Source organism: Lissotriton helveticus, chromosome 1_1 (assembly GCF_964261635.1).
Source record: "Lissotriton helveticus chromosome 1_1, aLisHel1.1, whole genome shotgun sequence".
Classification (NCBI taxonomy): Eukaryota; Metazoa; Chordata; class Amphibia; order Caudata; family Salamandridae; genus Lissotriton; species Lissotriton helveticus.
The window spans coordinates 1,409,309,019-1,409,331,966 of NC_136057.1; the positions used below are offsets into that span (position 1 = coordinate 1,409,309,019).

A 22,948-nucleotide genomic window follows, 5' to 3' on the forward strand; every position below is an offset into this window, starting at 1 on the left:
GCTTGGTTTAGGTAAATTGTGGGAGTCCCCAAGAGAGGTTTATCCAATTTCTAAAGCTCAGATTAAAGAAAAGTACTGGTTATATACACGAGAATAATATCTTCTAAATCTGCGATATGGCTCATTGACCTCTACATTTTTAAACCACAAATGTGGCGTAAAATTCAAGCCCATTTTAGATTCTATTACGCTAGCCCTTTCCAAATCCCTGTACTTCAAGTTCAGATATAGAACTTTGTCCATAAACACATTTTGCAGTAAATGGGCAAATACTCCCATTACTGAAGTTACAGCTGCTGATCAATTATTTCTTTGTAGCTCATATTCTGCAGCCAGCAAGAAATAGATTGTTTCAATTTGCACACAGCTAGAGATTCAGCAATATAAAGTTGATTTGAGAATTTTAGGAACTGACACATGTCAATCTATTGTATATAGTGTATCAAGGTTTTTAACCTCAATGTGACATATTTGAAACACTATTATAAGAAAGGAATTGTAATATTATGTATTTTTTATTTAGACACATTTGTGATTTATGTATTTATAGTTTGAATGTTGTGCATATGGATGTGTTTTAAATTTGTATGGTTTTATGTGGTTTATCCCTGAATAAACTGAATTGATTGATAGATTGAAATGTCACTGAACACCATATTTTCCTTATGCAAGTTCAGATATAGAACTTTGTCCATAAACACATTTTGCAGTAAATGGGCAAATACTCCCATTACTGAAGTTACAGCTGCTGATTAATTATTTCTTTGTAGCTCATATTCTGCAGCCAGCAAGAAATAGATTGTTTTAATTTGCACACAGCTAGAGATTCAGCAATTTAAAGTTGATTTGAGAATTTTAGGAACTGACACATGTCAATCTATTGTATATAGTGTATCAAGGTTTTTAACCTCAATGTGACATATTTGAAACACTATTATAAGAAAGGAATTGTAATATTATGTATTTTTTATTTAGACACATTTGTGATTTATGTATTTATAGTTTGAATGTTGTGCATATGGATGTGTTTTAAATTTGTATGGTTTTATGTGGTTTATCCCCGAATAAACTGAATTGATTGATAGATTGAAATGTCACTGAACACCATATTTTCCTTATGCGAATAACTATCAACAGCCCCAACCCACGCCTGTACAGTGACTTTCCCATTGGTGGTTCAGTCCTTCATCCATACCTGCCGTAACAGAGTCTAGAGCTAAACAGGTTTTGGTACATAATGATCTCAATGAACAATAACTGCACTTGGTCTTTTAGTGTTTAAGGGCCCGACACTGAAACAACATTTTACTAAAAGTGGCAGCAAATATTAGAACTGTGTTATAACTTATTTTACCACAAACCTTCTAACTAGTTGTATCAAATCTATTGTTTCCTGCTCACTTTATTTGACATTACTTAGTACAAGTTTCACATAGCCTAAAGCAATTAAATTCTAGGTTTACTTACTAATATATAAACTGGAAGCTTTCATGCAGGGGGACGTGGCTGAACTAGATAAATGGTGGATGCTACTCTCGCTTCAGAGGGAACAGTGAATGGACCCAGGAACGGCAACAGGGCCAAAGAGCAAGTGATCTCAGAGAGTTTGGGTGCAACCACTGTTGGTTTCCAGCACTAACTACTGTGTGCACAGAAGTAGCATAGCATCCCACAGGTGCAGCCCATGAACACACCAGAGGAGGAGGCAATTAAGTATACGAAGAGTGCATGAAATGCCTTGACAGTGGCCTCCGCAGATATTGGACTCTCACTTACCAGGTCTTGGAGCCGTTGAGTGTGTAGGTGCTGCTAGTTGGATTGTAACGAGCCTTTGTCTCCATACTACTCGGATCACTGCCATGATTTGGCTCAGTCAGACCGAAGCAGCCAAGCAATTCTCCTCTGGCTAAAAGAAGAAACACAAACAACTTACAAACAGTGATTTGCATGGAAAGCCTCTTTTGTGAAGTAGGCATAAATACATTCTGGTTGATAGCATGTGTGTGGTGACTTCTTGTTGGAGTCTTGTGTGATGTGAGTACTTTGTTCCTTTTTTTGTGTTATGTAACCAGAGGGTTGGCTGGGCCAGTGCTCTTCTAGTCCTGCTCAGGTGTTTCATTTGTAACCCCAACTAAACATTTATGGCAAAATCATCTTTGTTGATGCTTAGCATCATATTTTCCTACCATAGTAGCAGTTTTATCTCATTTAAAAAATGTACAATGCACAATAGAACGTAAGTGAACTTACTGGCATAACTGGCTGTCCTCGGACCTTGTCACCGGAAACCATACCCCAACCAGTATAGGGCGCTGGCATTACTAAATCTGCTACCTCTTTTGTAGACAGGATGACCTATTACTGTAAGAACGGTAATGAGATTGTGGGGTAGGATGGATTCTTGCTCTACAATAATTCTGCATGCCAGGATGCACATGTGCCCAATTCAAGCGTGCCTCATGAAGCAATGGTCACTAGTAGAGGGTCAGTGGGAGGATGAGGAGTTTGTAAAGGCAAAATCTCAGCACGTTCTCCTATGGTGGAAGAAGCAACAACTTGTTACTCAGCAGCCCTTTACTCGACCCCCTTTCACAGATTACCATTACTACAGATGCCTCACTCCCAGGGTGGGGAGCTCACCTCTATCACTTGACGGTTCAGGGCTGGTGGACCCCACAATACCAGGCAGTCACATCAACTACCTGGAGCTTTTGGTCATCATTCAAGCCCCAATAGCTTTCCTCAAGCTTATCTTGGACAAAACATTACTCATAAAGACAGGCAAAATAACGGTAATTTACTACATCCAGAAACCCGAGGCACTCACTCCCCCCAGCAGACTGAATTTGCACAAGAGATTTGGTATTGAGCTTTTCGCAACAAAATTCTTCAGTTAGCAGAGCATTTGTTGGGGACAGACAATGATTTTGCGGACCTTCTAAGCATCACGCAACAACAAGTCCACAAATGGGAACTGAACCCACAAGCCCTTCAGTGGTATCTCTATCAGTGGGTACCCTGACCATCAACTTATTTACGCAAAATGCCAAATCTTCACCTCCAGGTACCCATGGCCAATGCACTAACATAACATGTGTATTTGTAAAGCGCACATTCACCCTCGGGTATCTTGGCGGTGAATGACAGATGTTTATTGTTACCCAACTCAATGGTACTCATTTTATCGACCTCAGAGGCATGAAACGCTAAGTGAACTCGCCGGGATTTGACCCTGTGACCATGAGGTCGTACAAAGGCCCCTGCAGTGTATGCATTAGTCCATTGAGCCACCAGACCCGGCTGTGGATGAAAAGACCAGAATATTATTATTCTCATTCCACATATTGTGTGGAATATGAGAGCGGTATCCATGACCCTCACCCTGGGCCAGGTAACCCTAGTACTCCATGCTCTTGGAGATTTCAGTCATCCTATGCGAGAAACTGTAGCTGAAAACAGACCTTTGCACTCGGCATCAGGGTCAGCTCAGACACCAAATCCCAAACAGCTCATCCTACCAATCTGTATGTAAGGGACTATAATTTGGATACCTCAGGCTCCCAAAAGAGAGTATGTTCTTTCTGCGCAAGTAGCCCAAACCCATTATGCATGCATGTTATGCTGCAAAACGGAGCATGTTTGTCCACTATTGCATCAATGAACACATGTACCCCCTTCACTGTCTCTGAACAAGACACCATCTGTTAACCGTTACAACTCCTAAAAAGCAGGGATAGCATATACTGCCATATGTCTACACATGGCTGCAGTTGCAGCATACATACAACGTAGGGAGCATGCTTCCTTGGGAGACTGCAGATTTTTTCCCCCTTATTTCCAACTTATATTGTACAGTGGACACTACACCTGTTTGTGACACTATACTCCACAAATGTTCAGTAAGCGAATTGCCAAAATGATACCCTTCTGGTAGCCAATAGATACATTAAACAAGCATTTACAATGCAATGGTTTCGCCTTTGGAAAAGTTTGAGCTATTGGCATTGTAAATGACAAAATTTGTATTTATGTGTTGGTTTTGAAAACAGATAAATAAATGGCATTGTCATTTACATTGCCATTAGCTTAATCTCTCGCAAATGTGAGACCTATTGTACCCTACGGACGAGCTCAGCAGACAGCAATTACTAGCACACACACACACACACCCAGAGCCACACGAACACACCCAGAGCCAGCCACACACACACACCCAGAGCCAGCCACACACACACATTTCTGCAGTGAGGGTGAATATGCAGTGCTGCAGAGGAGGCCACAGTGTGCAGTGCTGCAGAGGAGAAGACAGTGTGCAGTGCTGCAGAGGAGGCCACAGTGTGCAGTGCTGCAGAGGAGGAGACAGTGTGCAGTGCTGCAGAGGAGACAGTGTGCAGTGCTGTAGAGGAGGAGACAGTGTGCAGTGCTGCAGAGGAGGCCACAGTGTGCAGTGCTGCAGAGGAGGCCACGGTGTGCAGTGCTGCAGAGGAGGAGACAGTGTGCAGTGCTGCAGAGGAGGAGACAGTGTGCAGTGCTGCAGAGGAGGCCACAGTGTGCAGTGCTGCAGAGGAGGCCACAGTGTGCAGTGCTGTAATTAGAGTCGGTCTGGGCAGTGATGTAATGATTATCACCTTGCAGTGTTGCCCTCTAGTGCAGTGCTGCTGAGGGGGGTACTGTTTGTAGTGTGGTAATGAGGATTATTCTGTGGATTTCTCCATTAAGCGCTTCTTTGTGTAGTACTGCACGGAGGGATGTTCTGTGCAGCCCTGCAGTGAGGGTCACGCTCTACAGTGAGGTCTCTCCAGTGCAGTAATAATGGCGGTCACTCTGTGCAGTGCTGCGGTGAGGGTGTCTTGGTATACTCGAGGGACGCTGTGCAGCCCTGCAGTGAGGGTCAGACTCTACAGTTCTGCAGTGAGGCCTCTCCAGTGCAGTAATAATGACTGTCACTCTGTGCAGTGCTGCTGTGAGGATGTCTTGGTATACTGGAGGGGCGCTGTTCAGCCCTGCAGTGAGGGCCAGGCTCTACAGTGCTGCAGTGAGGTCTCTCTAATGCTGCAGCGAGATCCCTGTCGAGTGATGCAGTGAGGGCATAGTCTGCAGTGCTGCACTGAGTCAGTGCCACCATGTGCATTGCTACAGTGACAGTCACTCTGTGCATACAGGCCAACATTTTAGAGGTGGGAGAGTCTAAGAACACAATCGGGAGCATGGATTTACCCCTTTCACTTCTATTGAAACAGATGCTGTTCAGGCGGGAGACAGCCTAAAGAAAAGCATTTTTTTGCTCCAAAAATCGATAGCATCCCGCCGGAATCGGGCCCACGAGCATGCATGCTCTGTGTAGAGCTGCACCGTGTTACCCCGTAGAGTTCTGAGGGTGAATGTGCAGTGCTGCTGTTAGGATCACACTGCCCGAGTACTGCAGTGAAAATGACTCAGTGCAGTGCAACAGTGCAGCAGTCATGTTGTCTGCGTGATGTGCAGCGCTGTCTGTTTCACGTTGAATGTTCCTCTGTCCCCTTCAGAAATAGCCTGAGACCTTGTATGTTGTGAAGAATGATGGGCAGAGGCCAGACTGAAGGAAAGGAATGTTCGGGTTCCAAATTAGAGTGAAGTGTGTCCCCTTATTTCTTGTCTTTCCTTCTCCTAGTGCAGGAATGGATAAGTCACTGAAGGTTGGAACAAGGGTGGGGGAAGAGTGGCTGGCTGTGCCCGGACGGACTGCGGAGCAAAACCCGGCCGCCGGGCGGAGCACAAGGGCGGGAGAAGAGTGGCTGGCTGTGCGAGGCCGATTATGTAAATGGGACAGTAGCCAGTATAGCGTTCCTAGAGTCCCCGCCTAAGATGGTAAGTGTATGTACAGCAGTTTTAGGTTGGTCAGGTGAGATGAGTTTACTGCATATGAGATCACTGCAGGAGGGTTGCACAAGAAAGGGCCACGGGCGTGTGAGGTGAGGCCAGGGATCAGTTTCTTGTTTGTTTGCTCCACAGAAATTAGCCAGTTTCCCAGCCCAGCGGGAGGGAGGGCAGGAAAGGCACGGACAGCGGGAGGGGGGCGGGAAAGGCACGGACAGCGGGAGGGGGGGCGGGAAAGGCACGGACAGCGGGAGGGGGGGCGGGAAAGGCACGGACAGCGGGAGGGGGGTGCGGGAACGGGCACACGGACCGCGGGAGGGGGGCGGCGGGAACGGCCACAATCAAAAGCACTTACCTGGACCTGGACTTCCTCCGGCGGCGGTCGGCCGCGGAATGACCAAAAGAAACATGGACGACCAAAAAAATAAACCCCGCCCACCGCCCAACTGACGTCATAAAAGGGGCTGGATGAGAAAAAAATCTCAGGAACGCCCATGAGTCGCCTCGCAGAATGACGGACGCCTCTGTTTTCCAATGGCTAGCCTCCATTTATGGAGCTAGTCAATGGAAAACAGAGGCGGGACAAGCCCACATACTGCAAAACAAAAGTTTTTCGCCTGCGCGAAAGTCTGCTGCGCAGGTTTCGGTGAGGCGAAACCTAAAAATTGTGGAACTAATTCTAACTGGATTCCAGTCACACCTGAGCTTGTTGAGTCCTGAGGCGGAAGCCGGGACTGTTGCACTTAATTTTAAAATTACTTGTGTTCTGACTAAATTGTTTTAAAATCACTTTTTCATTCTTACCTGGGTACTTTAGAGCGGCACTCGGCACGGGCAGCGGACCCTAGCGCTACCACGCTGCCTTGATCCTCTCCCTCTCCCCTAACGAACTCGGCACCGCGAGGACGGTGGCCACGCCCCCTTTAGGCCACGCCCCCTGGAAGTTCCAACCAGCTATAAAATGTGCCTGGCCAGGAAGCTCAGCGGACGAGCGCAGCGGGAGCGCCGTTTGCGCGCCGAAGGCGCGCCTAAGGCAAGCCCGTCTGCGCCCGTCCGCGCACGAACGGGCTCAGGGCCAGAACCCATGCCGGGCTCAGACACCAAGAGGGTGAGTTATTCGCGTCGCGCCCTATTAAGTCTCAGACCTACTAAGAACATACAGTGTAATTACGTTCACGACCCAGATGGACTTTTTTCAAATTGCGTACTCTGCCACCCAGTCCACTTACTACTCACCCAGGCACCTATTTCACACTCTGGCCTGAAACTAGCTGTATTGAACTGTAGGTCGCTCCCCATGCACGCCCTGCTCATCAACCACCTGCTCGTGGACCATGAGCTAGACATCCTGTTCCTCACGGAAACTTGGCTTACAACACACTCGGACTCGGATGTGGTTTTGGCCCTGGCCCCGGGTTATCTCATCCAGTCCCAATTACGTCCCTCTGGCAGAGGTGGCGGACTGGCCATTCTGCATAGAGATTACTTCTCATGCAGAATCAGCGATGCTCACATCATGGACTCAGAGAGCTGCCATTTTACCATCCAGCTGGCCCCGACCACCTCACTGGCAGGCCTCCTGGTGTATCGCCCCCCCGGACATTTTGGTCCCTTTACTAGCGCCCTACTAGAAGCTATATCAGCACTGCCCACTCTACACCTAACTTCACTGTGCTAGGGGACCTCAATATTCACTTTGATGATCCCCTAGACACAGGGGCTGCTGACTTGATTCTAGACCTGGCTGTTTATGGTCTCCAACTGATCAATACTGGAGCCACCCATATCAAGGGCCACCTGTTAGACCCGGTTTTCACAAATGTTCACACCCTCCAGGCCAAACCTTCCTGCCCCCTCCCCTGGACGGATCACTTTTTAATTCCTCTCTTCTGGCCAGGAGAATTTAGGAAGCCCCATAAGCCTGTCACGTATACCCGGGACAGGGCATGGTCCAGACTCTCAACAGAGGACTGGGCCAGAGCCCTGGAATCAACGACCCCCGCTCCCTCAGGGGATCCTGTCGTAGCGGATAGCAATTTTAGGAAGTGGATCTCCAACTCACTCGATTCTATCCTTCCTATAAAAACCCGCGAAGATAAAAGTGGAAAGACAGGGTCAGCCCCCTGGTTCAGCCTGGAACTCAGAACCCTCCGCAAGGAATGTAAAAAAGCGGAGCGACTGTGGAGGAAGGAGTAGTTTCTGTCCTGTAACTCCAGTTCTGTAGTGGGGGTATCTCTGTTATAGTCATAATCTAGTGAATAGTCCCGCCCATGTGCGTGGACCCCGGCAATCAAAAATAATCTCTTAAGTTGTCAGAAAATTGCAGAACTGCAAAGACACTTAAGAGAAAATTTAAAGACAAATAATGCAGCCTATATCCACAGGCTACACTGTCCAGTACTTCAACTAGAAATTCCACCAAAAATCCACAAACAGCAAAGCCTGTCCAGATTCCCTTGTTTTTACTGCAAAAACCCCTCAGAAATGATAGAGAGGAAGACCTGGACAGACAAGCCCCATAGGCTGCCATTATGTGGCTTAAATAGGATACTGTGCCTTTAAGAGAACCTTCCAGAACCTTCTCTCAGTATCCCAGAATGCATAGCAGGTCCAACTTACTTTCAGTTCTTTTTGAAGGCGTAAAACGCCAGACCTGTCGCATTCCTTAAGGAACATTTCTCTCCACCGGGGAGGCGGGAGGGCGCTTATGACTATAACAGAGATACCCCCACTACAGAACTGGAGTTACAGGACAGAAACTACTCCTTCTGTAGTAGGGGATCTCTGTGTATAGTCATAATCTAGTGAATAGAATGGCAAGCCCATCCCCACACCAAAGCGGCGGTGGAGAAAAGAGAATTAACGCCACTATTGTGCGAACAGATTTCGCAGCGAAGCCTGCCCAACCTGAGCGTCTGCCCTGGCATCAGAGTCGAGGCAGTAATGCTTAGCAAAGGTATGAACCGACTTCCAAGTGGCCGCCTTGCAGATTTCTGCAATCGGAACATTACGGAGCAAAGCTGTCGTGGCAGCTTTGCCCCTGGTGGAATGAGCCTTAGGCTTACCTCCTAAGGTCTTATTAGCTTTTTGGTAACATAGCTGTATGCAGGACACAATCCACCTAGAGATAGACTGCTTAGAGGTCGCAAGACCCGTCCTGACAGATCCATAATTGATAAACAATTGGTCAGACCTACGAATATCTTTGGTCTTATCCAGATAAAACTTCAATACCCTCCTAACATCCAGGGAATGTAACGACCTTTCCGCTGGAGATGAAGGATTCTGAAAAAACGTAGGCAAAGTTATGGTCTGGTTGACATGAAAATCAGAAATAACCTTGGGAAGAAATTTAGGGTGAGTACGCATAACAACCTTAGCAGCATGAAATACAGTATAAGGTTCTTGGCAACACAACCCCTGAATTTCACTCACCCTGCGGGCCGATGTAATGGCCACGAGGAACGCCGCCTTCCAGGACAGGTGCTGCAACGAAGCCTTATGAATAGGTTCAAAAGGCTCCTTCATGAACCTGGACAGCACCACATTCAATTCCCATGAAGGCGAAGGAAGCCTGACAGGAGGGAACACTTTCTTCAAGCCTTCCAAAAAATCTTTGATCACAGGGATCTGGAAGAAGGAAGTCTGCGAAGGGCATTTCCTGTAGGCAGTCAAAGCAGCAAGATGAACCTTAATAGAATGGACATTAAGGCCAGACTGCGCCAACTGTAGAAGATAAGGAAGGATGACATCTTCCTTACAAGTCGTCGGATCATAGTTCTTAGACTTGCACCAGATACAAAATCTCTTCCACTTGTAAGCATAGGAAGTCCTAGTGGAAGGTCTCTTAGACTCCTTCAGTATGTCCATGCAATCTGCAGGGAGATTCAGATGACCATATTGCACTAACTCAGGAGCCATGCTGCCAAACTCAAAGACGAGAGGTTGGGGTGCAACATCAGCCCCCCGAACTTCGTGAGAAGGTCCGGCCTGCACGGCAGCCGAATGTGAGGAAGGAGAGACCGGTGAAGCAGGTCCGTGAACCACCACTGTCTGGGCCATTCCGGGGCAATCAGTATCATCCGCGCCCTGGACTGGGACAGCTTGATGAGAACCGTCGGAATCAGGGGAATGGGTGGAAAAGCGTACAGAAAGCTGTTCGACCAGTTGATCCATAACGCATTCCCCAGCGTCCCCGGCTGATAGTACCTGGAGGCGAAGTCTCGGCATTTGCTGTTTTCTGCGGTGGCAAACAGATCTACGTCTGGAGTCCCCCACCTTGCGAAGACTTCTCCTAGTACTTCGTCGTTTATGACCCATTCGTGGTTTTCCTGAATCAGTCTGCTCAGCGCGTCTGCCTGAACATTCTGCACACCTGGCAGATGGGTAGCCGTTATCGTCAGTCCTCGAGCCAGAAGCCAGCGCCAGATCGCCTGCGCCTCCTGCGACAGGGTGCGTGACCTCGATCCTCCCTGCTTGTTGAGGTAATACATTGTGGTTGTATTGTCCGTCTGCACAAGGAGAGAGTCGGTCTGGAAGGACGGGTGAAAGGCCTTCAGTGCCAAGTGAACAGCTCTGAGTTCCAGGAAATTGATGTGGTACGTGGACTCCGCCGGAGACCACGTCCCTTGAATCTGTAGGTCTCCAGAATGCGCTCCCCAGCCCTGGAGAGAAGCATCCGTCACGATAACCTGAGCGGGAATGTCCTTGTGGAAGGGAACCCCTCTGAGGAGATTCTCCGCTGAACACCACCACTTCAGAGACTGAAGAGCATGCAGAGACAGTCGTATCTTGTCGTCCCAAGATCCTCTCCTCTGGTCCCACTGATCTTCCAAGCACTCCTGCAGCGGTCTCATGTGCAGCCGCGCATGTGGCGTCAGGAAGATACAGGAGGCCATCGATCCCAGCAGAGAAGACACCGTCCTCACTGTCGTGGATGGAGCGGACATGAGAGCCCGAGCCTTCTGAAGTAGGGACAATCGTCGCTCCTCCGAAGGAGACACGCTTGCTGACAGCGTATCGATGGAGGCTCCCAAGTACTGAATGCACTGGACTGGAGTCGGAACCGACTTGGACATGTTGATGTGCAACCCCAGCTTGTTCAAGAGAACGCACGTCTTCTGGAAGTGTGCTTGCGCTTCCACGAAGGAGGAGGCCTTGATCAACCAGTCGTCCAGGTAAGGGTAGACAAACACCTTGTTCTTCCTTAGGTGTGCTGCTACCACCGCCATGCACTTTGAGAATGTTCTCGGCGCACACTTCAGTCCGAATGGCAGTACTGTGTATTGATAGTGATTGGCGCCGACTTGGAACCGCAGGAACTTCCTGTGTTTGTGTGCAATGGGCACATGGAAGTAAGCATCCTGGAGGTCGATGGCACACAGCCAGTCTCCCCGTTGCAGCTGAGGATAAATCTGATGCAACGACAGCATGCGAAACTTTTCTCTGCAAATCCATTTGTTTGCTTGTCGCAAATCCAGAATGGGCCTGAACTCGTTCTTGTCCTTTTTGCGAACCAGAAAGAAGCGGGAGTACAGACCTCTTCCCCTTTGAGACAGAGGTACGACTTCGATCGCCCTTTTCCTTAACAGGATATCGGCCTCCGCCTGGAGCTCGCGCAGCTGATACTGCGAGCTGACCGGAGGGATCGATGGAGGAGGGCTGGTGAACCGAAGACTGTATCCATTGCAAACAATATTCAGCACCCACTTGTCCTGAGTAATTTTTCTCCACTCTGCCAGAAAAGATTGAATGCTTCCCCCCACCGGAGCGGGTAACAGTTGACGGGGAAGTAAGTGCTCAGGGCCTAGACCCGGCCTGGCCCTTAGTCGCTGGTGCCGACTGATGGCCGCCTCTGCCTCTCTGGCGTTTCTGGAATGGTCTTCTGAACTGCTGCTGTTGTTGTTGCTGCTGTTGTCCAGAAGACTGGCCACGCCCTCTACCTTGACCACCGAACTGGCGTTGGAACGGACGGTACGTCTTCTTGGTCTCCTTGGGCTTCTCCAAACCCACCGCTGTGAGCGTCTCAGCCTCCGCCTTCATGCGGGCCATTTCGTCGTCAGCGTGCTTCCCGAACAGGGTTTCGCCAGAGAATGGCAGATTGGCAACCCTCTGCTGAGCGTCCGGATTCAGAGACGTAAGGCGGAGCCAGGCATGTCGTCGCTGGTTTATTCCGTGGCAGAAACCATGCGCCGCCAGAAGAGAGGAGTCGGCTGCAGCGCTGATGACCTGATTCGCCACCAACATCCCCTCGTTAAGCACCTCCTGGAAGTCTTCCCGCTTGTCCCGCGGAAGAAGTTCCACAAATTGTTGAAGAGATTCCCAGAGGGCTCTGTCATACCGACCCAGCAAGGCCGTGGCACTAGCCGCCTTCATTGAGGTCGCCGAAGTCCCACAAACTCGTCTCCCAGAGGAATCCAACCACCTAGATTCCTTGTCTGGCGGAACAGTGGAGGAAGGCGTGGTGGCATGTTGTTTGCGCGCCGCCGTCACAATCACCGAGTCTGGAGGGGGCCCCAGCCGCAGAAAGGCTGGGTCCGAGTCGGGAGCCCGGTACTTCTTCTGCAGTCTGGAAGGCGCCGCCTTAGTCACCGCAGGAGTAAGGAAAAGATCCAGGGCCGGTTCTTCCAGGCCCGGCACCAGTGGCAGTAACGGCCGAGACAAGTGCTTCTGATGGAGCGTCTCAAAGATGACCGAGGTCTTCGGAGTGGGCACTGTCAAAGTAATGCCCAGTTTCGCTGCACCCCGTAACAGCACGTCCTGGAAGGACACCAGATCGTCGACTGGTGAGACCCGCGTGTCCGGCGAATCTGACAAGGTCGGGGAGTAGTCCCTGGTCCCAGACGACCTGGTCCGTGAACGAGACCTGTGTCTCCGGTGGCGCCGTCTAGATCGCGTTGAAGATCTATGACGCGAACGTTCCCTTCGCCCGGAGCGGGAGCGTGACCTCCCAGCACGTGGGCGCTCCACCGGTTTCCGTGGAGGCGTCATCCGTGGTTTGTCCCGGGGCTTCGGGGTAGGCGTACCCTTAGGAGGTGTCGGAAGCAGAGACAGGGACACTGACCTCGGAGGCCTATGAGGAGGAACTGGCGGCAGAGGCCGCCCCTCAGTAGACGGCGGAGGCAGGGAGGGGAGAGGCGGCTTAGCCGGAGGAGCCTCCTTCGGCAGGAGGAGGAGGGGTCACAGGCCTTGGTGGCGTATATACCACCGAGTACCTCGTGCCCGATGACTTCTTCGAGGAGGGGGCCTGTGAGCCAGACCCTCCCGAGCGTGAGCGATGCCTCCGACGTCCGCCACCAGATCCGGCGTGACTTCTGGCGCCAGAATCCTTCTTGCGCCTCTTAGAGGAGGTTGAGACCTCAGGAGACGCTGATCTCTTCCTGCTCGACGTCGAGCGTTTCCCATGCGTGGAATGGCTATCTCTAGGCTCTGGCGTCGAACGCCGCCTCCTCGACGTCGAGCGTTTCTTCCTCGACGCCGATCGTCGCCCCCTCGACGACGAGCGGCCAGACCTCGACGGCGAGTGTCGACTCTTCTTTCTCGGAGACCGCTTCCTCACTGTCCTCGACGCCGAGGGTCCCCTCGACATCGAACTTGTCGACGGTGACCGGCGGTGTCGCTTCGACGGCGAGCGCCGGTGTCTTCGTCGACGGCGATGCCTCGACGTCGACGACGACGATGACGTCGACGACTCTGACGGCGGTGACCTCGACGGCGGCCTGGCCAGGCCTCTCGACGTCGATTTCCCACGCTGTCTCGACCCGGAGCCCCGGGGAGAAGGGGAACACACCGTCGTCATCCCTCTCGACGTCGTCGTTGATGCTATCGACGTCGACGGAGACCGGGATCTTTTGCTGGTCTTCCTGCCTCTGGGGAGCCCCCCAGAGGCCTCAGCAGGGGCAGAGGGAGCCTTCCCAGCCTGCCCAGACCCACCTGCAGCCTGCAGACGCCTCTCCTCCAGGCCTTGGAGCCTAATCTTCAGTCTTTCCCTCAGGGTCCTTGTAGAAAAGGCCTGGCAGATGTCACAACCTTTAGGGACATGCTCATCAGGGAGGCAAATAATGCAGACGTCGTGTGGATCAGTCTTGGCCTTCTTCCTTCCACATGCTGGGCACTTGTCGAATAAGGCAGGCATTTTAGATCCCTAAAAGCCTGAACAAACACACAGAAGTGAACAGGAAACACCAAGAATCAAAGCAGAACACTTTTAAAACCAAAGTGTCAAAAAACTCCAATAAACCCCTGAAAAGGGGAGAGCTCAATGCACAGGGTCCTGTAAGCAGGAGCCGGAAAAAAGAACTGAAAGTAAGTTGGACCTGCTATGCATTCTGGGATACTGAGAGAAGGTTCTGGAAGGTTCTCTTAAAGGCACAGTATCCTACTTAAGCCACATAATGGCAGCCTATGGGGCTTGTCTGTCCAGGTCTTCCTCTCTATCATTTCTGAGGGGTTTTTGCAGTAAAAACAAGGGAATCTGGACAGGCTTTGCTGTTTGTGGATTTTTGGTGGAATTTCTAGTTGAAGTACTGGACAGTGTAGCCTGTGGATATAGGCTGCATTATTTGTCTTTAAATTTTCTCTTAAGTGTCTTTGCAGTTCTGCAATTTTCTGACAACTTAAGAGATTATTTTTGATTGCCGGGGTCCACGCACATGGGCGGGACTATTCACTAGATTATGACTATACACAGAGATCCCCTACTACAGAAGGACTGGCTCCACTCTAGTAAGGATTCCTACCGGAGGACGGTGAGAGCATACAAATCTGCTCTGAAACTTACTAAGGCCTCTTATTATGATGATAGGATAAAAAATGCCACTAACTCTGCAAGAGAATCCTATCTCATTGCCAAAGAACTCACAAAAATACCACAACCCCCTGCACCAACCAGGACCCAACCGGAGAGGAGCAATGAACTTTCTAAGTACTTTGACTCTAAAGTCTCCCACATCCTAGCCTCACTTCGGCAGCCTAGCCAGCTACCTTACTGGGACAACGCTACACCTGACACTTGCCCAGGAGGCGCCCCTCGCCCACTGCTGACCGCTTTTAGGGCGGTCTCATCGGACGAGGTTGGAAAGACTCTGGCCAAGATGAAAAGCGGCTCTCCTCGTGACCCTGCTCCCATGAGGTTTCTGAAAGCAGTCGCCCCTGCGATCGTGCCCCCAATCCTGGAGTTGATCAATACCTCGCTGTCACAAGGCTCCGTCCCCCCTAGTTGGAAGGGGGCGGTAGTTAAAGCCCTTCTTAAAAAAAACCAATTGGACCCCACTGATCTGGCCAACTACAGACCGATCTCGCTCCTCCCGGGCATCAGCAAAATTGCCGCAAAACTGGTTAACGTCCAGCTGTCCCAGTTCCTGGAATCTAATAACCTGCTGCGCCGCTCCCAAACTGGGTTTCGTCCTGGCCAAGGCACGGACACTGCCCTCCTCGCCGTCATCGAGGAGGCAAGGTTCATTTTAGATTCAGGGGGGTCAGTGGCAGTGATCCTCCTGGACCTTAGTGCAGCCTTTGACACCGTGTCTTGCTCCACCGGCTGGCCACGGCGGGACTTGGGGGCACAGCGTTGGCCTGGATAGAGTCATTTCTGTCGGGCCGCTCGTTCCAGGTCTGGGATGGCAACTCCCGCTCTGATTCTCTGCCTTTGACTAGTGGGGTGTCCCAGGGTTCCTCACTTAGTCCCACTCTTTTTAACGCCTATATGGCTCCTCTAGAGGACGTAGTTGCCCCCTTCGGCATCAAGATTGTGAGTTATGCGGACGACACGCAATTAGTCGTCTCGCTCTCACATCTTGACTAATGCCCAGACAATCTCTTGCACTGCCTCCAGGAAATCCATCTCTGGATGTGCGAGTCCTCACTCAAACTCAACGGGTCCAAAACTGAAGTTATGCTGATGGGCAAGAAATGGTCAGCAATTCCATCATCAGTTTGGCCCGATGCTATGGGTGAGGTGCCCGCCCCTAAGAAGGAAATCAAGAGTCTGGGGGTCTGGCTCGAACCAGACCTGTCTATGAAAACCCAGGCAACTAAAACAGCGGGAACTTGCTTCGGACTTATGCGATCAGTCCGTAAGATCCTTCCGTTGCTCCCTCCTCAATCAAGGAAACTCCTGGTTCAAGGACTGATCCATGCGCGATTGGACTACAGCAATGCTGTCTATTTAGGAGCCCCCGAAACTACTCTGGGCAAGCTACAACGAGCCCAAAATGCGGCTGCCCGGATGCTAATGAACCTTCCCTCTAGAGCCTCTGCCAGACCAGCGCTTAAGGCTCTCCACTGGCTGCCAGTGCGAGAGAGGATCGAGTTTAAGGCAATGTGCATCGCTCACAAACTCCTCAATGGACAAGGCCCTTCCATCCTGGGAGACATGGTGACCCCGTACAAAGCCTCGAGATCCCTGCGCTCGGACAATGAGCGACTGGCTAATGTCCCTAAATTCAGGAGGGTACGCACTGGAGGCCGTCGTTTTTCAGTAAAAGCATCCGCACGCTGGAATTCGCTCCCCCGCTGTCTGCGGTTGGAACCTGTCTACTTACGCTTCCGCAAACAGCTTAAAACTCTGCTGTTTCCCAAAAAGGCTCTTCCCTTCCCTCGGTCAATTCAAGTTCTTACAGCGTGGGGATGCCTCCGGGTCACCAGGCGCTTTACAAATCATTAAATAAAATAAAATAAAGGTAACATATGAAGAAATGTCATCAAAAAAAGCAAGTGGCATGAAGCCCAATGAATGATGAATGCCTAACAACTGAAAAACAAAACAGTCAACAGAAATTCTTCCAGGTACAGGACAAATACTACCGAAAAACAGCCTTCTGAGATTTCTGAAATTAGGCATAATATATGATGTTATTTGTGATGTTATCTGTGATATTCTATGCTCAGTCATAGCAATGCCTTGTAAGGATACTATAGATGTGTAGCTGACCTTATGGTGGAATCGGAGTACTTTTTAGGTTTTGGTTTGTAATCATATAGTACCTTCAGTATATATTTTATGGAAATTCTAATTGTTTTAACGTTAATTAGCTACCAGTCTTAATACACAACCGTAAGGCTCCTCAGCGGAAGTGTTTACAATGTTTATTGGTTTTCTAATTATATAATTAACATGCACTCTTAACTTGTCTATCCACTGGCATCAGTACATGCTGCCGTAAGACATTTGGCTAAGCTCTCTTGTTAGTCTTGCAGCTCAAGGCCTGCTGGGCACGGCCGCCCAGGCTGTTTTCAAAGGCCATGTTCTATATCCTGCTTACTGGGTCTAGCTGTGGGCAGATTATGTAGGATGTGGCCGTGGACAAGTCCCCTGTTCAGTGCCTCTGACCCAAGTATTTCTAGGAACCCAGTACTCCTTTATTCATTGTGAGGTTTTCCCCCTTTCTCAGTACCTCCATGTTTCATCATTTTAGTTCCCTTAGTGCAGAACGATTTTTTCTATTTTAACTGGTTCACAGACACCCAAGTCTTACCTTTCACTTTAGTTCAACAGACAAAATAGGAATTTTCAGCCCTCTGGAGTATGTGTTTACTGGAGTTTGAGTGCACCCACCTTAAACCCATTTGGTTCCAGCAATATGTATTTTTAATGAGAAATTTGTGACCAAGTAGAACTAGTTTGTGAACCAGGTCATGGCTGCCCAAACTAAAATAATCCATCTTGTCAGTCATATTGGAAGCTAAGGTTAAAATGTCAGTTTATGAAATAAAATCACAAACCCACTGTGTAAATTATCTCTATATTTTCCTGCTTAATGTTCTCATGTAGCACTGAACGGTTTTACGCTAAATCAAGCATAGACATAAGTATCATCTTCCTGCCAACTTTTGTGCGATTCCTCTAAGCAGTTTTATCATAGCAGAGTGGAAAATTTCGGTTAGGAATCGGAAATGCGACTTCTGGAACCCCTCTATACCTCCCTCCCACGTGATGAATCTACACGAAACGGTTCAGGCTCGACTTTACCTGCATTTAAATGTATAGGTTGGATTGTGCAGATACGTAAAGTTATCTGTATTTTTATGTAAATTGTTACAAAGACGATTCGCACGCAGGTAAGAGTAGACCCTTCTTTATTCTTCCACCACCACCGTTCCAGTCAGCTGGAGTCAGCTGTGGAATGTTGACAACAGTCCATAGGAGGGTCCATTAGGAAGGAGGAAAAGGTGGGGAACGGAATGGACTAAGTAGATTATAACACAAATACATAAAGAGAGGGATTACAGAACTCTAGATGAATGTTTGATTGAAAAGAAACACTCCAAGTAGGTTCAAGTATGTTTAATCCAGGAAAGAGCAGGTATACAGTCTGACAGATAACCAGTCAGCATCAACTCAAATACATTAGAACACATATGCAAGAACACCGAACAGTATGTTCTAAGGAATGTGGAATGAACACATTTAAAGGTATTACATAGCATAACACATCCCCATCGGAACAGAATTAAAAAAAACAAAAATAACTTACAACCAACATCATCCCCTTCATTATAAATAAAATAAAAAATAAGATAAAAAACATTCGAATGAAAGAATCGCCACTTGTTTGATTGAAGAGAAACACTCCAAGTAGGTTCAAGTATGTTTAATCCAGGAAAGAGCAGGTACACAGCCCGACAGATAACCAGTCAGCATCAACTCAAATACATTAGAACACATATGCAAGAACACTGTACAGTATGTTCTAAGGAATGTGGAATGAACACAGTTAAAGGTGTATTACACAACATAACAATGACTGGTAGACACAATCAGCATAAATATCACCATGCTCACGGGTGCGCAGCCTTTTTGGAGGTCCTAAAGCGGTCAAACGTTACCAGGCAGTCTCCGTTAGGTATACTGTTGTTTACCGCTGGTTTCCTAAGGCCACAACACTGTTGCCTTAATTACTAAATACTCCCTTTGAGCATTTGACTTTTTTTGTGGAGACTCTACCAGGTAAAGGGATCAAGTAGCCAGGGCTTACTCCAGAAGGTGGTGTGGGGATCGAAACAGTGCAATACTGTAAATAGCAGTCAGTAACTGGAGTGCCCAGTCAGTTTTTAACTACTCAAAAGTAAATGACTATACTACATGTAAGAAAATCATAGCACATTTAAAAATAGAAGACACAGCGAAAAGCAGAAGTGCTTCACACATTCTTGACTGGGGACTCAATTCCAATGGTTAATATAGCTCTCTTGTGCCAAGTGTAAAAAACAGATTAACATTGAGCCGGCTTCCAATGTTATTTTATGAAAGATGATTCAGATCTTCTTATTACATTTCAAATGCTCTGTCGTCATGTCTCTAAAATAAAGGTTTTAATAGGGGTATACAGGTAGGGATACCAGTACTCAGGCCATAAATCCAGTTGGAGGGAAAGGGGACATTTATTTGCAACTGACAATATCTCGAGAACCGTATGGCTAAGTTCAAATGACTCTGGATTTAGGAAGACCTACCCTAGCTACTTGCTGCCGCGTCAGGTGGCAGCTGGAGTGTTTTTCAACATTCACAAAGACCCACATTAGCGAAAAAGCAAGCAAGTATAGCCACCCCAAGGGAGGGTCAGGGATGATGGTGGCTCACCCTCTTACACGTGTGAAAGTGTTGAAGCAACCCCTCCCCCAGGTTTTTTGTTTTTTATCCTGCTAGCTTGGCCAACCGCTAGACTTCTGGGAACTCTCCGTCTGTTGAGCTGTGCTCCCTACCCACTGTCCGCCCATGCATCTCCATCGTCAGCCAGCCTTTCCACTCTTCCTTTGGGTCACGTTATTTTCTTCTGGAAGGCACAGTCCAGCATCTTGTGAAGGCAGGGGGTCTTTCTTCAGTTCTCAAGGCGATCCTGTAGGTTTTCCCAGACTCAGGCCCAGGCCGTCGGGAGAGTGGAAACTCAAGCAGACGTTCCAATCCCGACTCTTTTGTGCTCTCCTCGCCTGGTGCACAGAACATACTCCGTGCTGAGTTGAATCAATTAACAAAGTACTGGCTGTGGAGGCCAGTACTTATACGCCTCTGATGACTGCTGCAAGCCAATTAGGGAGGCTGCACATTTTGCATGTCCAGCTGGTCATCAAATCCTGTGCTATCATTTGTCGTGCTTCTAGAGAACAAATTAGCAGGCTACCTGTTATGCTGTCCCTTCTGAGACCAAATTAGAGTGGATATGGAATATCTCTGTTAGGGGAGCTATTTCACAGGAGTGTAAAGATGTGGGGGCCCTAGGCCCACATCGCTAATAATGATGGACGCAGACACAGTTTAAATAGTTAACTAACTGGCCCTGAGCACGTGTGCTCAGCCCCTTTTATTTGGCAGGGTCATCTGACTGATGACGCCTGTGGTGGGTGGGTGTTCAGTGTGTGAACAACATGCTGAGCACTAGAACGTATCTCTGCGATACTACAAGGAGGACGGTGGGCAGAGGCAGGGTGGGTTTTAGTCTGACATAGGAATCTCTGCTACATTAAAGAAGGGGGATAACACTGTCTAGTACTAATGATAAGCAAACATTTCAGACAAAACACCAAGGCCTAGACTAGATGTACATTGTCCTTCACTTTAGTTTTAAGGTTACAAATATGACTCTAAGACTCATACAGTTTTCACAGTAGATGAAGGATGTGAGGCTCTGGGAAAGAAAGACACTACTCCGCTGTCAGTTTCTCAGGAGTCACGACTGCCCGCATCTGATCACTGACTAGGTGTGAACAAATAAAGCTTCTATAGTTGTTTAGCGACATAAGGCATAGGCTGTACATAATTAATGCACCAGCTTGCAATTTGGGGGCGGGGAGGTGGAAAGTGGCAGATGGGAAGTCCCACGGAGAAAGCTCTGCCACAGTGTGTTTCACATATACTTCAAGGATGTACTTAATCCCTTCCCATGAGTGTTGTCCCACTTTCAAAACGGTCAGATTGTTCTGTACATTTTGGGGCAGTTCAAAGGGAGAGGGGAAAGAGAGGGAGTTCATCAACTGAATCTGGGCTTTACTGTAGATAAACAGACAGACACAGTTAGCAATCATTTCTCAAGGCTTAGTACGACAGTGCTTTATGAAGATCCTAGTGAGATGCTACCATGGTGAAGATAGTAACTTGGAATGTTAAAGGATTAAATTCGCCTGTTAGAGCAATAAAAACGGAACTTTCAGATATAATTTGCCTCTAGGGATCCTGTCTAATTAATGCGATTTCACCAAAATTAGATGTAAGCTATGTTCCTCCCAATGTTTTGCAAAAACAGAGGCTAAGAAATGTGGGGTTATGTTGGCACTCCGCAGATCTTGATTAAGCAGCGAACAAAAGCACAATAAACTCGAAAGACGGGAACTTCATCCATGTATCATGTGAACTAGGTGCAAAAGTAATATCAATTCTAGTCACATATGCACCAAATGTTGGCTAGGAAAGAGGCCAAGCTCAATAGACCACAGGACAGGTACCGTCAAGATGCAACGTAACGACAAAATTAAGTGGAAAACTGCAGGAACAAAGTTTATTGGACATCTGGTGTGAAATGCACCAGCAAGAGCGGAAATGTTCATATTTTTTGCAAGTCAATAGATCATATTCACAAACAGATTTAACACAAGACTTCCAATACTTGTTCCTGGCGACTATCAGGATAGAAATGGGGGCGATAGCACTCTCAGATCATGCCATGCTTAAATGGGAGGTCAACTTCGGTTTGAAGTCTGACAAAAGGGACAATTGGAGATTTGCCAATCACTCATGAAGGATACATTGGTAACTCAAGCATTGAGGGTGAAAATTGTTGAATACTTTGGAGGCAACGAGACTTGGGAGGTCCAACTTAGCACTTTATTGAATGCCTGTAATGCAAGTGGTAGAGGTCAATCAATAGCTGCACAAACAGCTCAAAAAAGAAACTGGAATTTGAGTAAACAAAAACTAGAAGAGTACTTGACGAAAGAAGGCACAAGTCCACAGGTTCTCCTAAATCCATTAGATCTTTAATTTCACCGAATTTTAATTTAAAAAAGATCACAAAAAGTACTCTTATGCGTGAAGCAAAAGTTCTACGAGAGGGCCTAGAAAGCTGACATTTTAGTAGCAAGGTACCTTATGATAGATGCCACTTAATATAGAATTATGAAATGAACGTTAATGATTCTCAAGGAATGAGCAAGGAGCAAAATGAGATTTTTAGAGACTATTATAAGAAGCTCTATGTGGAGAATCCTGTAAACCGGAAAAAGCAGGATACTTTTTTATATTATTTAATTATCGGTTAGGCACCCCTAGCATAAGAGAAGCACTAGACATCCAAATCACAACTGAAGGGGTTTCCCCTACAATTAGATATTTAGAGCCTGATTTACAGTTTAGCGGATTGGATACTCTGTCAAAATGTGTTGGATATCCTGTCTGCCATATTCCTAGCGCCATAGGCTTTAATGCACTTACAATATGACAGAGGGGCCATCCGCCACATTTTTAAGGGAGAATCCCATCTGCCAAACTCTAGATCAGGCTGTAGACCTTAATAAAACTTCATGATCGGATGGCCTGACTAACATTTTTTATAATCCTTTCCAGTTGGTACTTGTCCCACAGCTAGTAAAGGTTTTCAGTTCCTTCCTTCAATCTAAAATGGTAACACCCACAACAGAAGCAATATTACCTTAATAAATGTGAAGTCTTGGCAAACAAATTAGTGCTTACTCTGCCCTCCTTGATTCATCTGGATCAGTCAAAGTTCACCCAAAGAGACAAACATTTGATATCAGATGGGTTTTCCACCTCATTGAGAAGTCAAGGGAAGATCCCAATGGTTATATTGACACTTGATGCTGGAAAAGCTTTTGATAGGGTTAATTCGTTTTTTATGAGTCTGATGTTTGACATCATAGTGTTGGGACCAAATATGAGGATGTTTATAGAAGCCAACTATAAAACCACAAATAAAAAAATCATAATCAGTGGAACCGAATCGGAGGCTTTCCACTTACTTAGGGAAATAAGGCAGGTGTTCCCTTTCCTCCCACTGCTGTTCGCCTTGATAGTGGAACTGCTAGAGATGAAAATCAGGGAATGTGAGGAAATCAAAGGCGTGCCATTTGGAGGTGTCCAACACAA

General features: G+C 47.9%; 1 protein-coding gene across 1 annotated transcript in view; it reads right to left on the reverse strand.

The window, feature by feature from the left end:
- GCDH (glutaryl-CoA dehydrogenase) overlaps positions 1-22,948 on the reverse strand; it is a 216,747-nt gene that overhangs the window by 63,285 nt on the left and 130,514 nt on the right. The window contains exon 7 of the mRNA XM_078684804.1: positions 1,777-1,906. Within this exon, the coding sequence (XP_078540930.1) occupies positions 1,777-1,906 (130 nt within the window). The remainder of the gene's footprint in view (positions 1-1,776; positions 1,907-22,948) is intronic.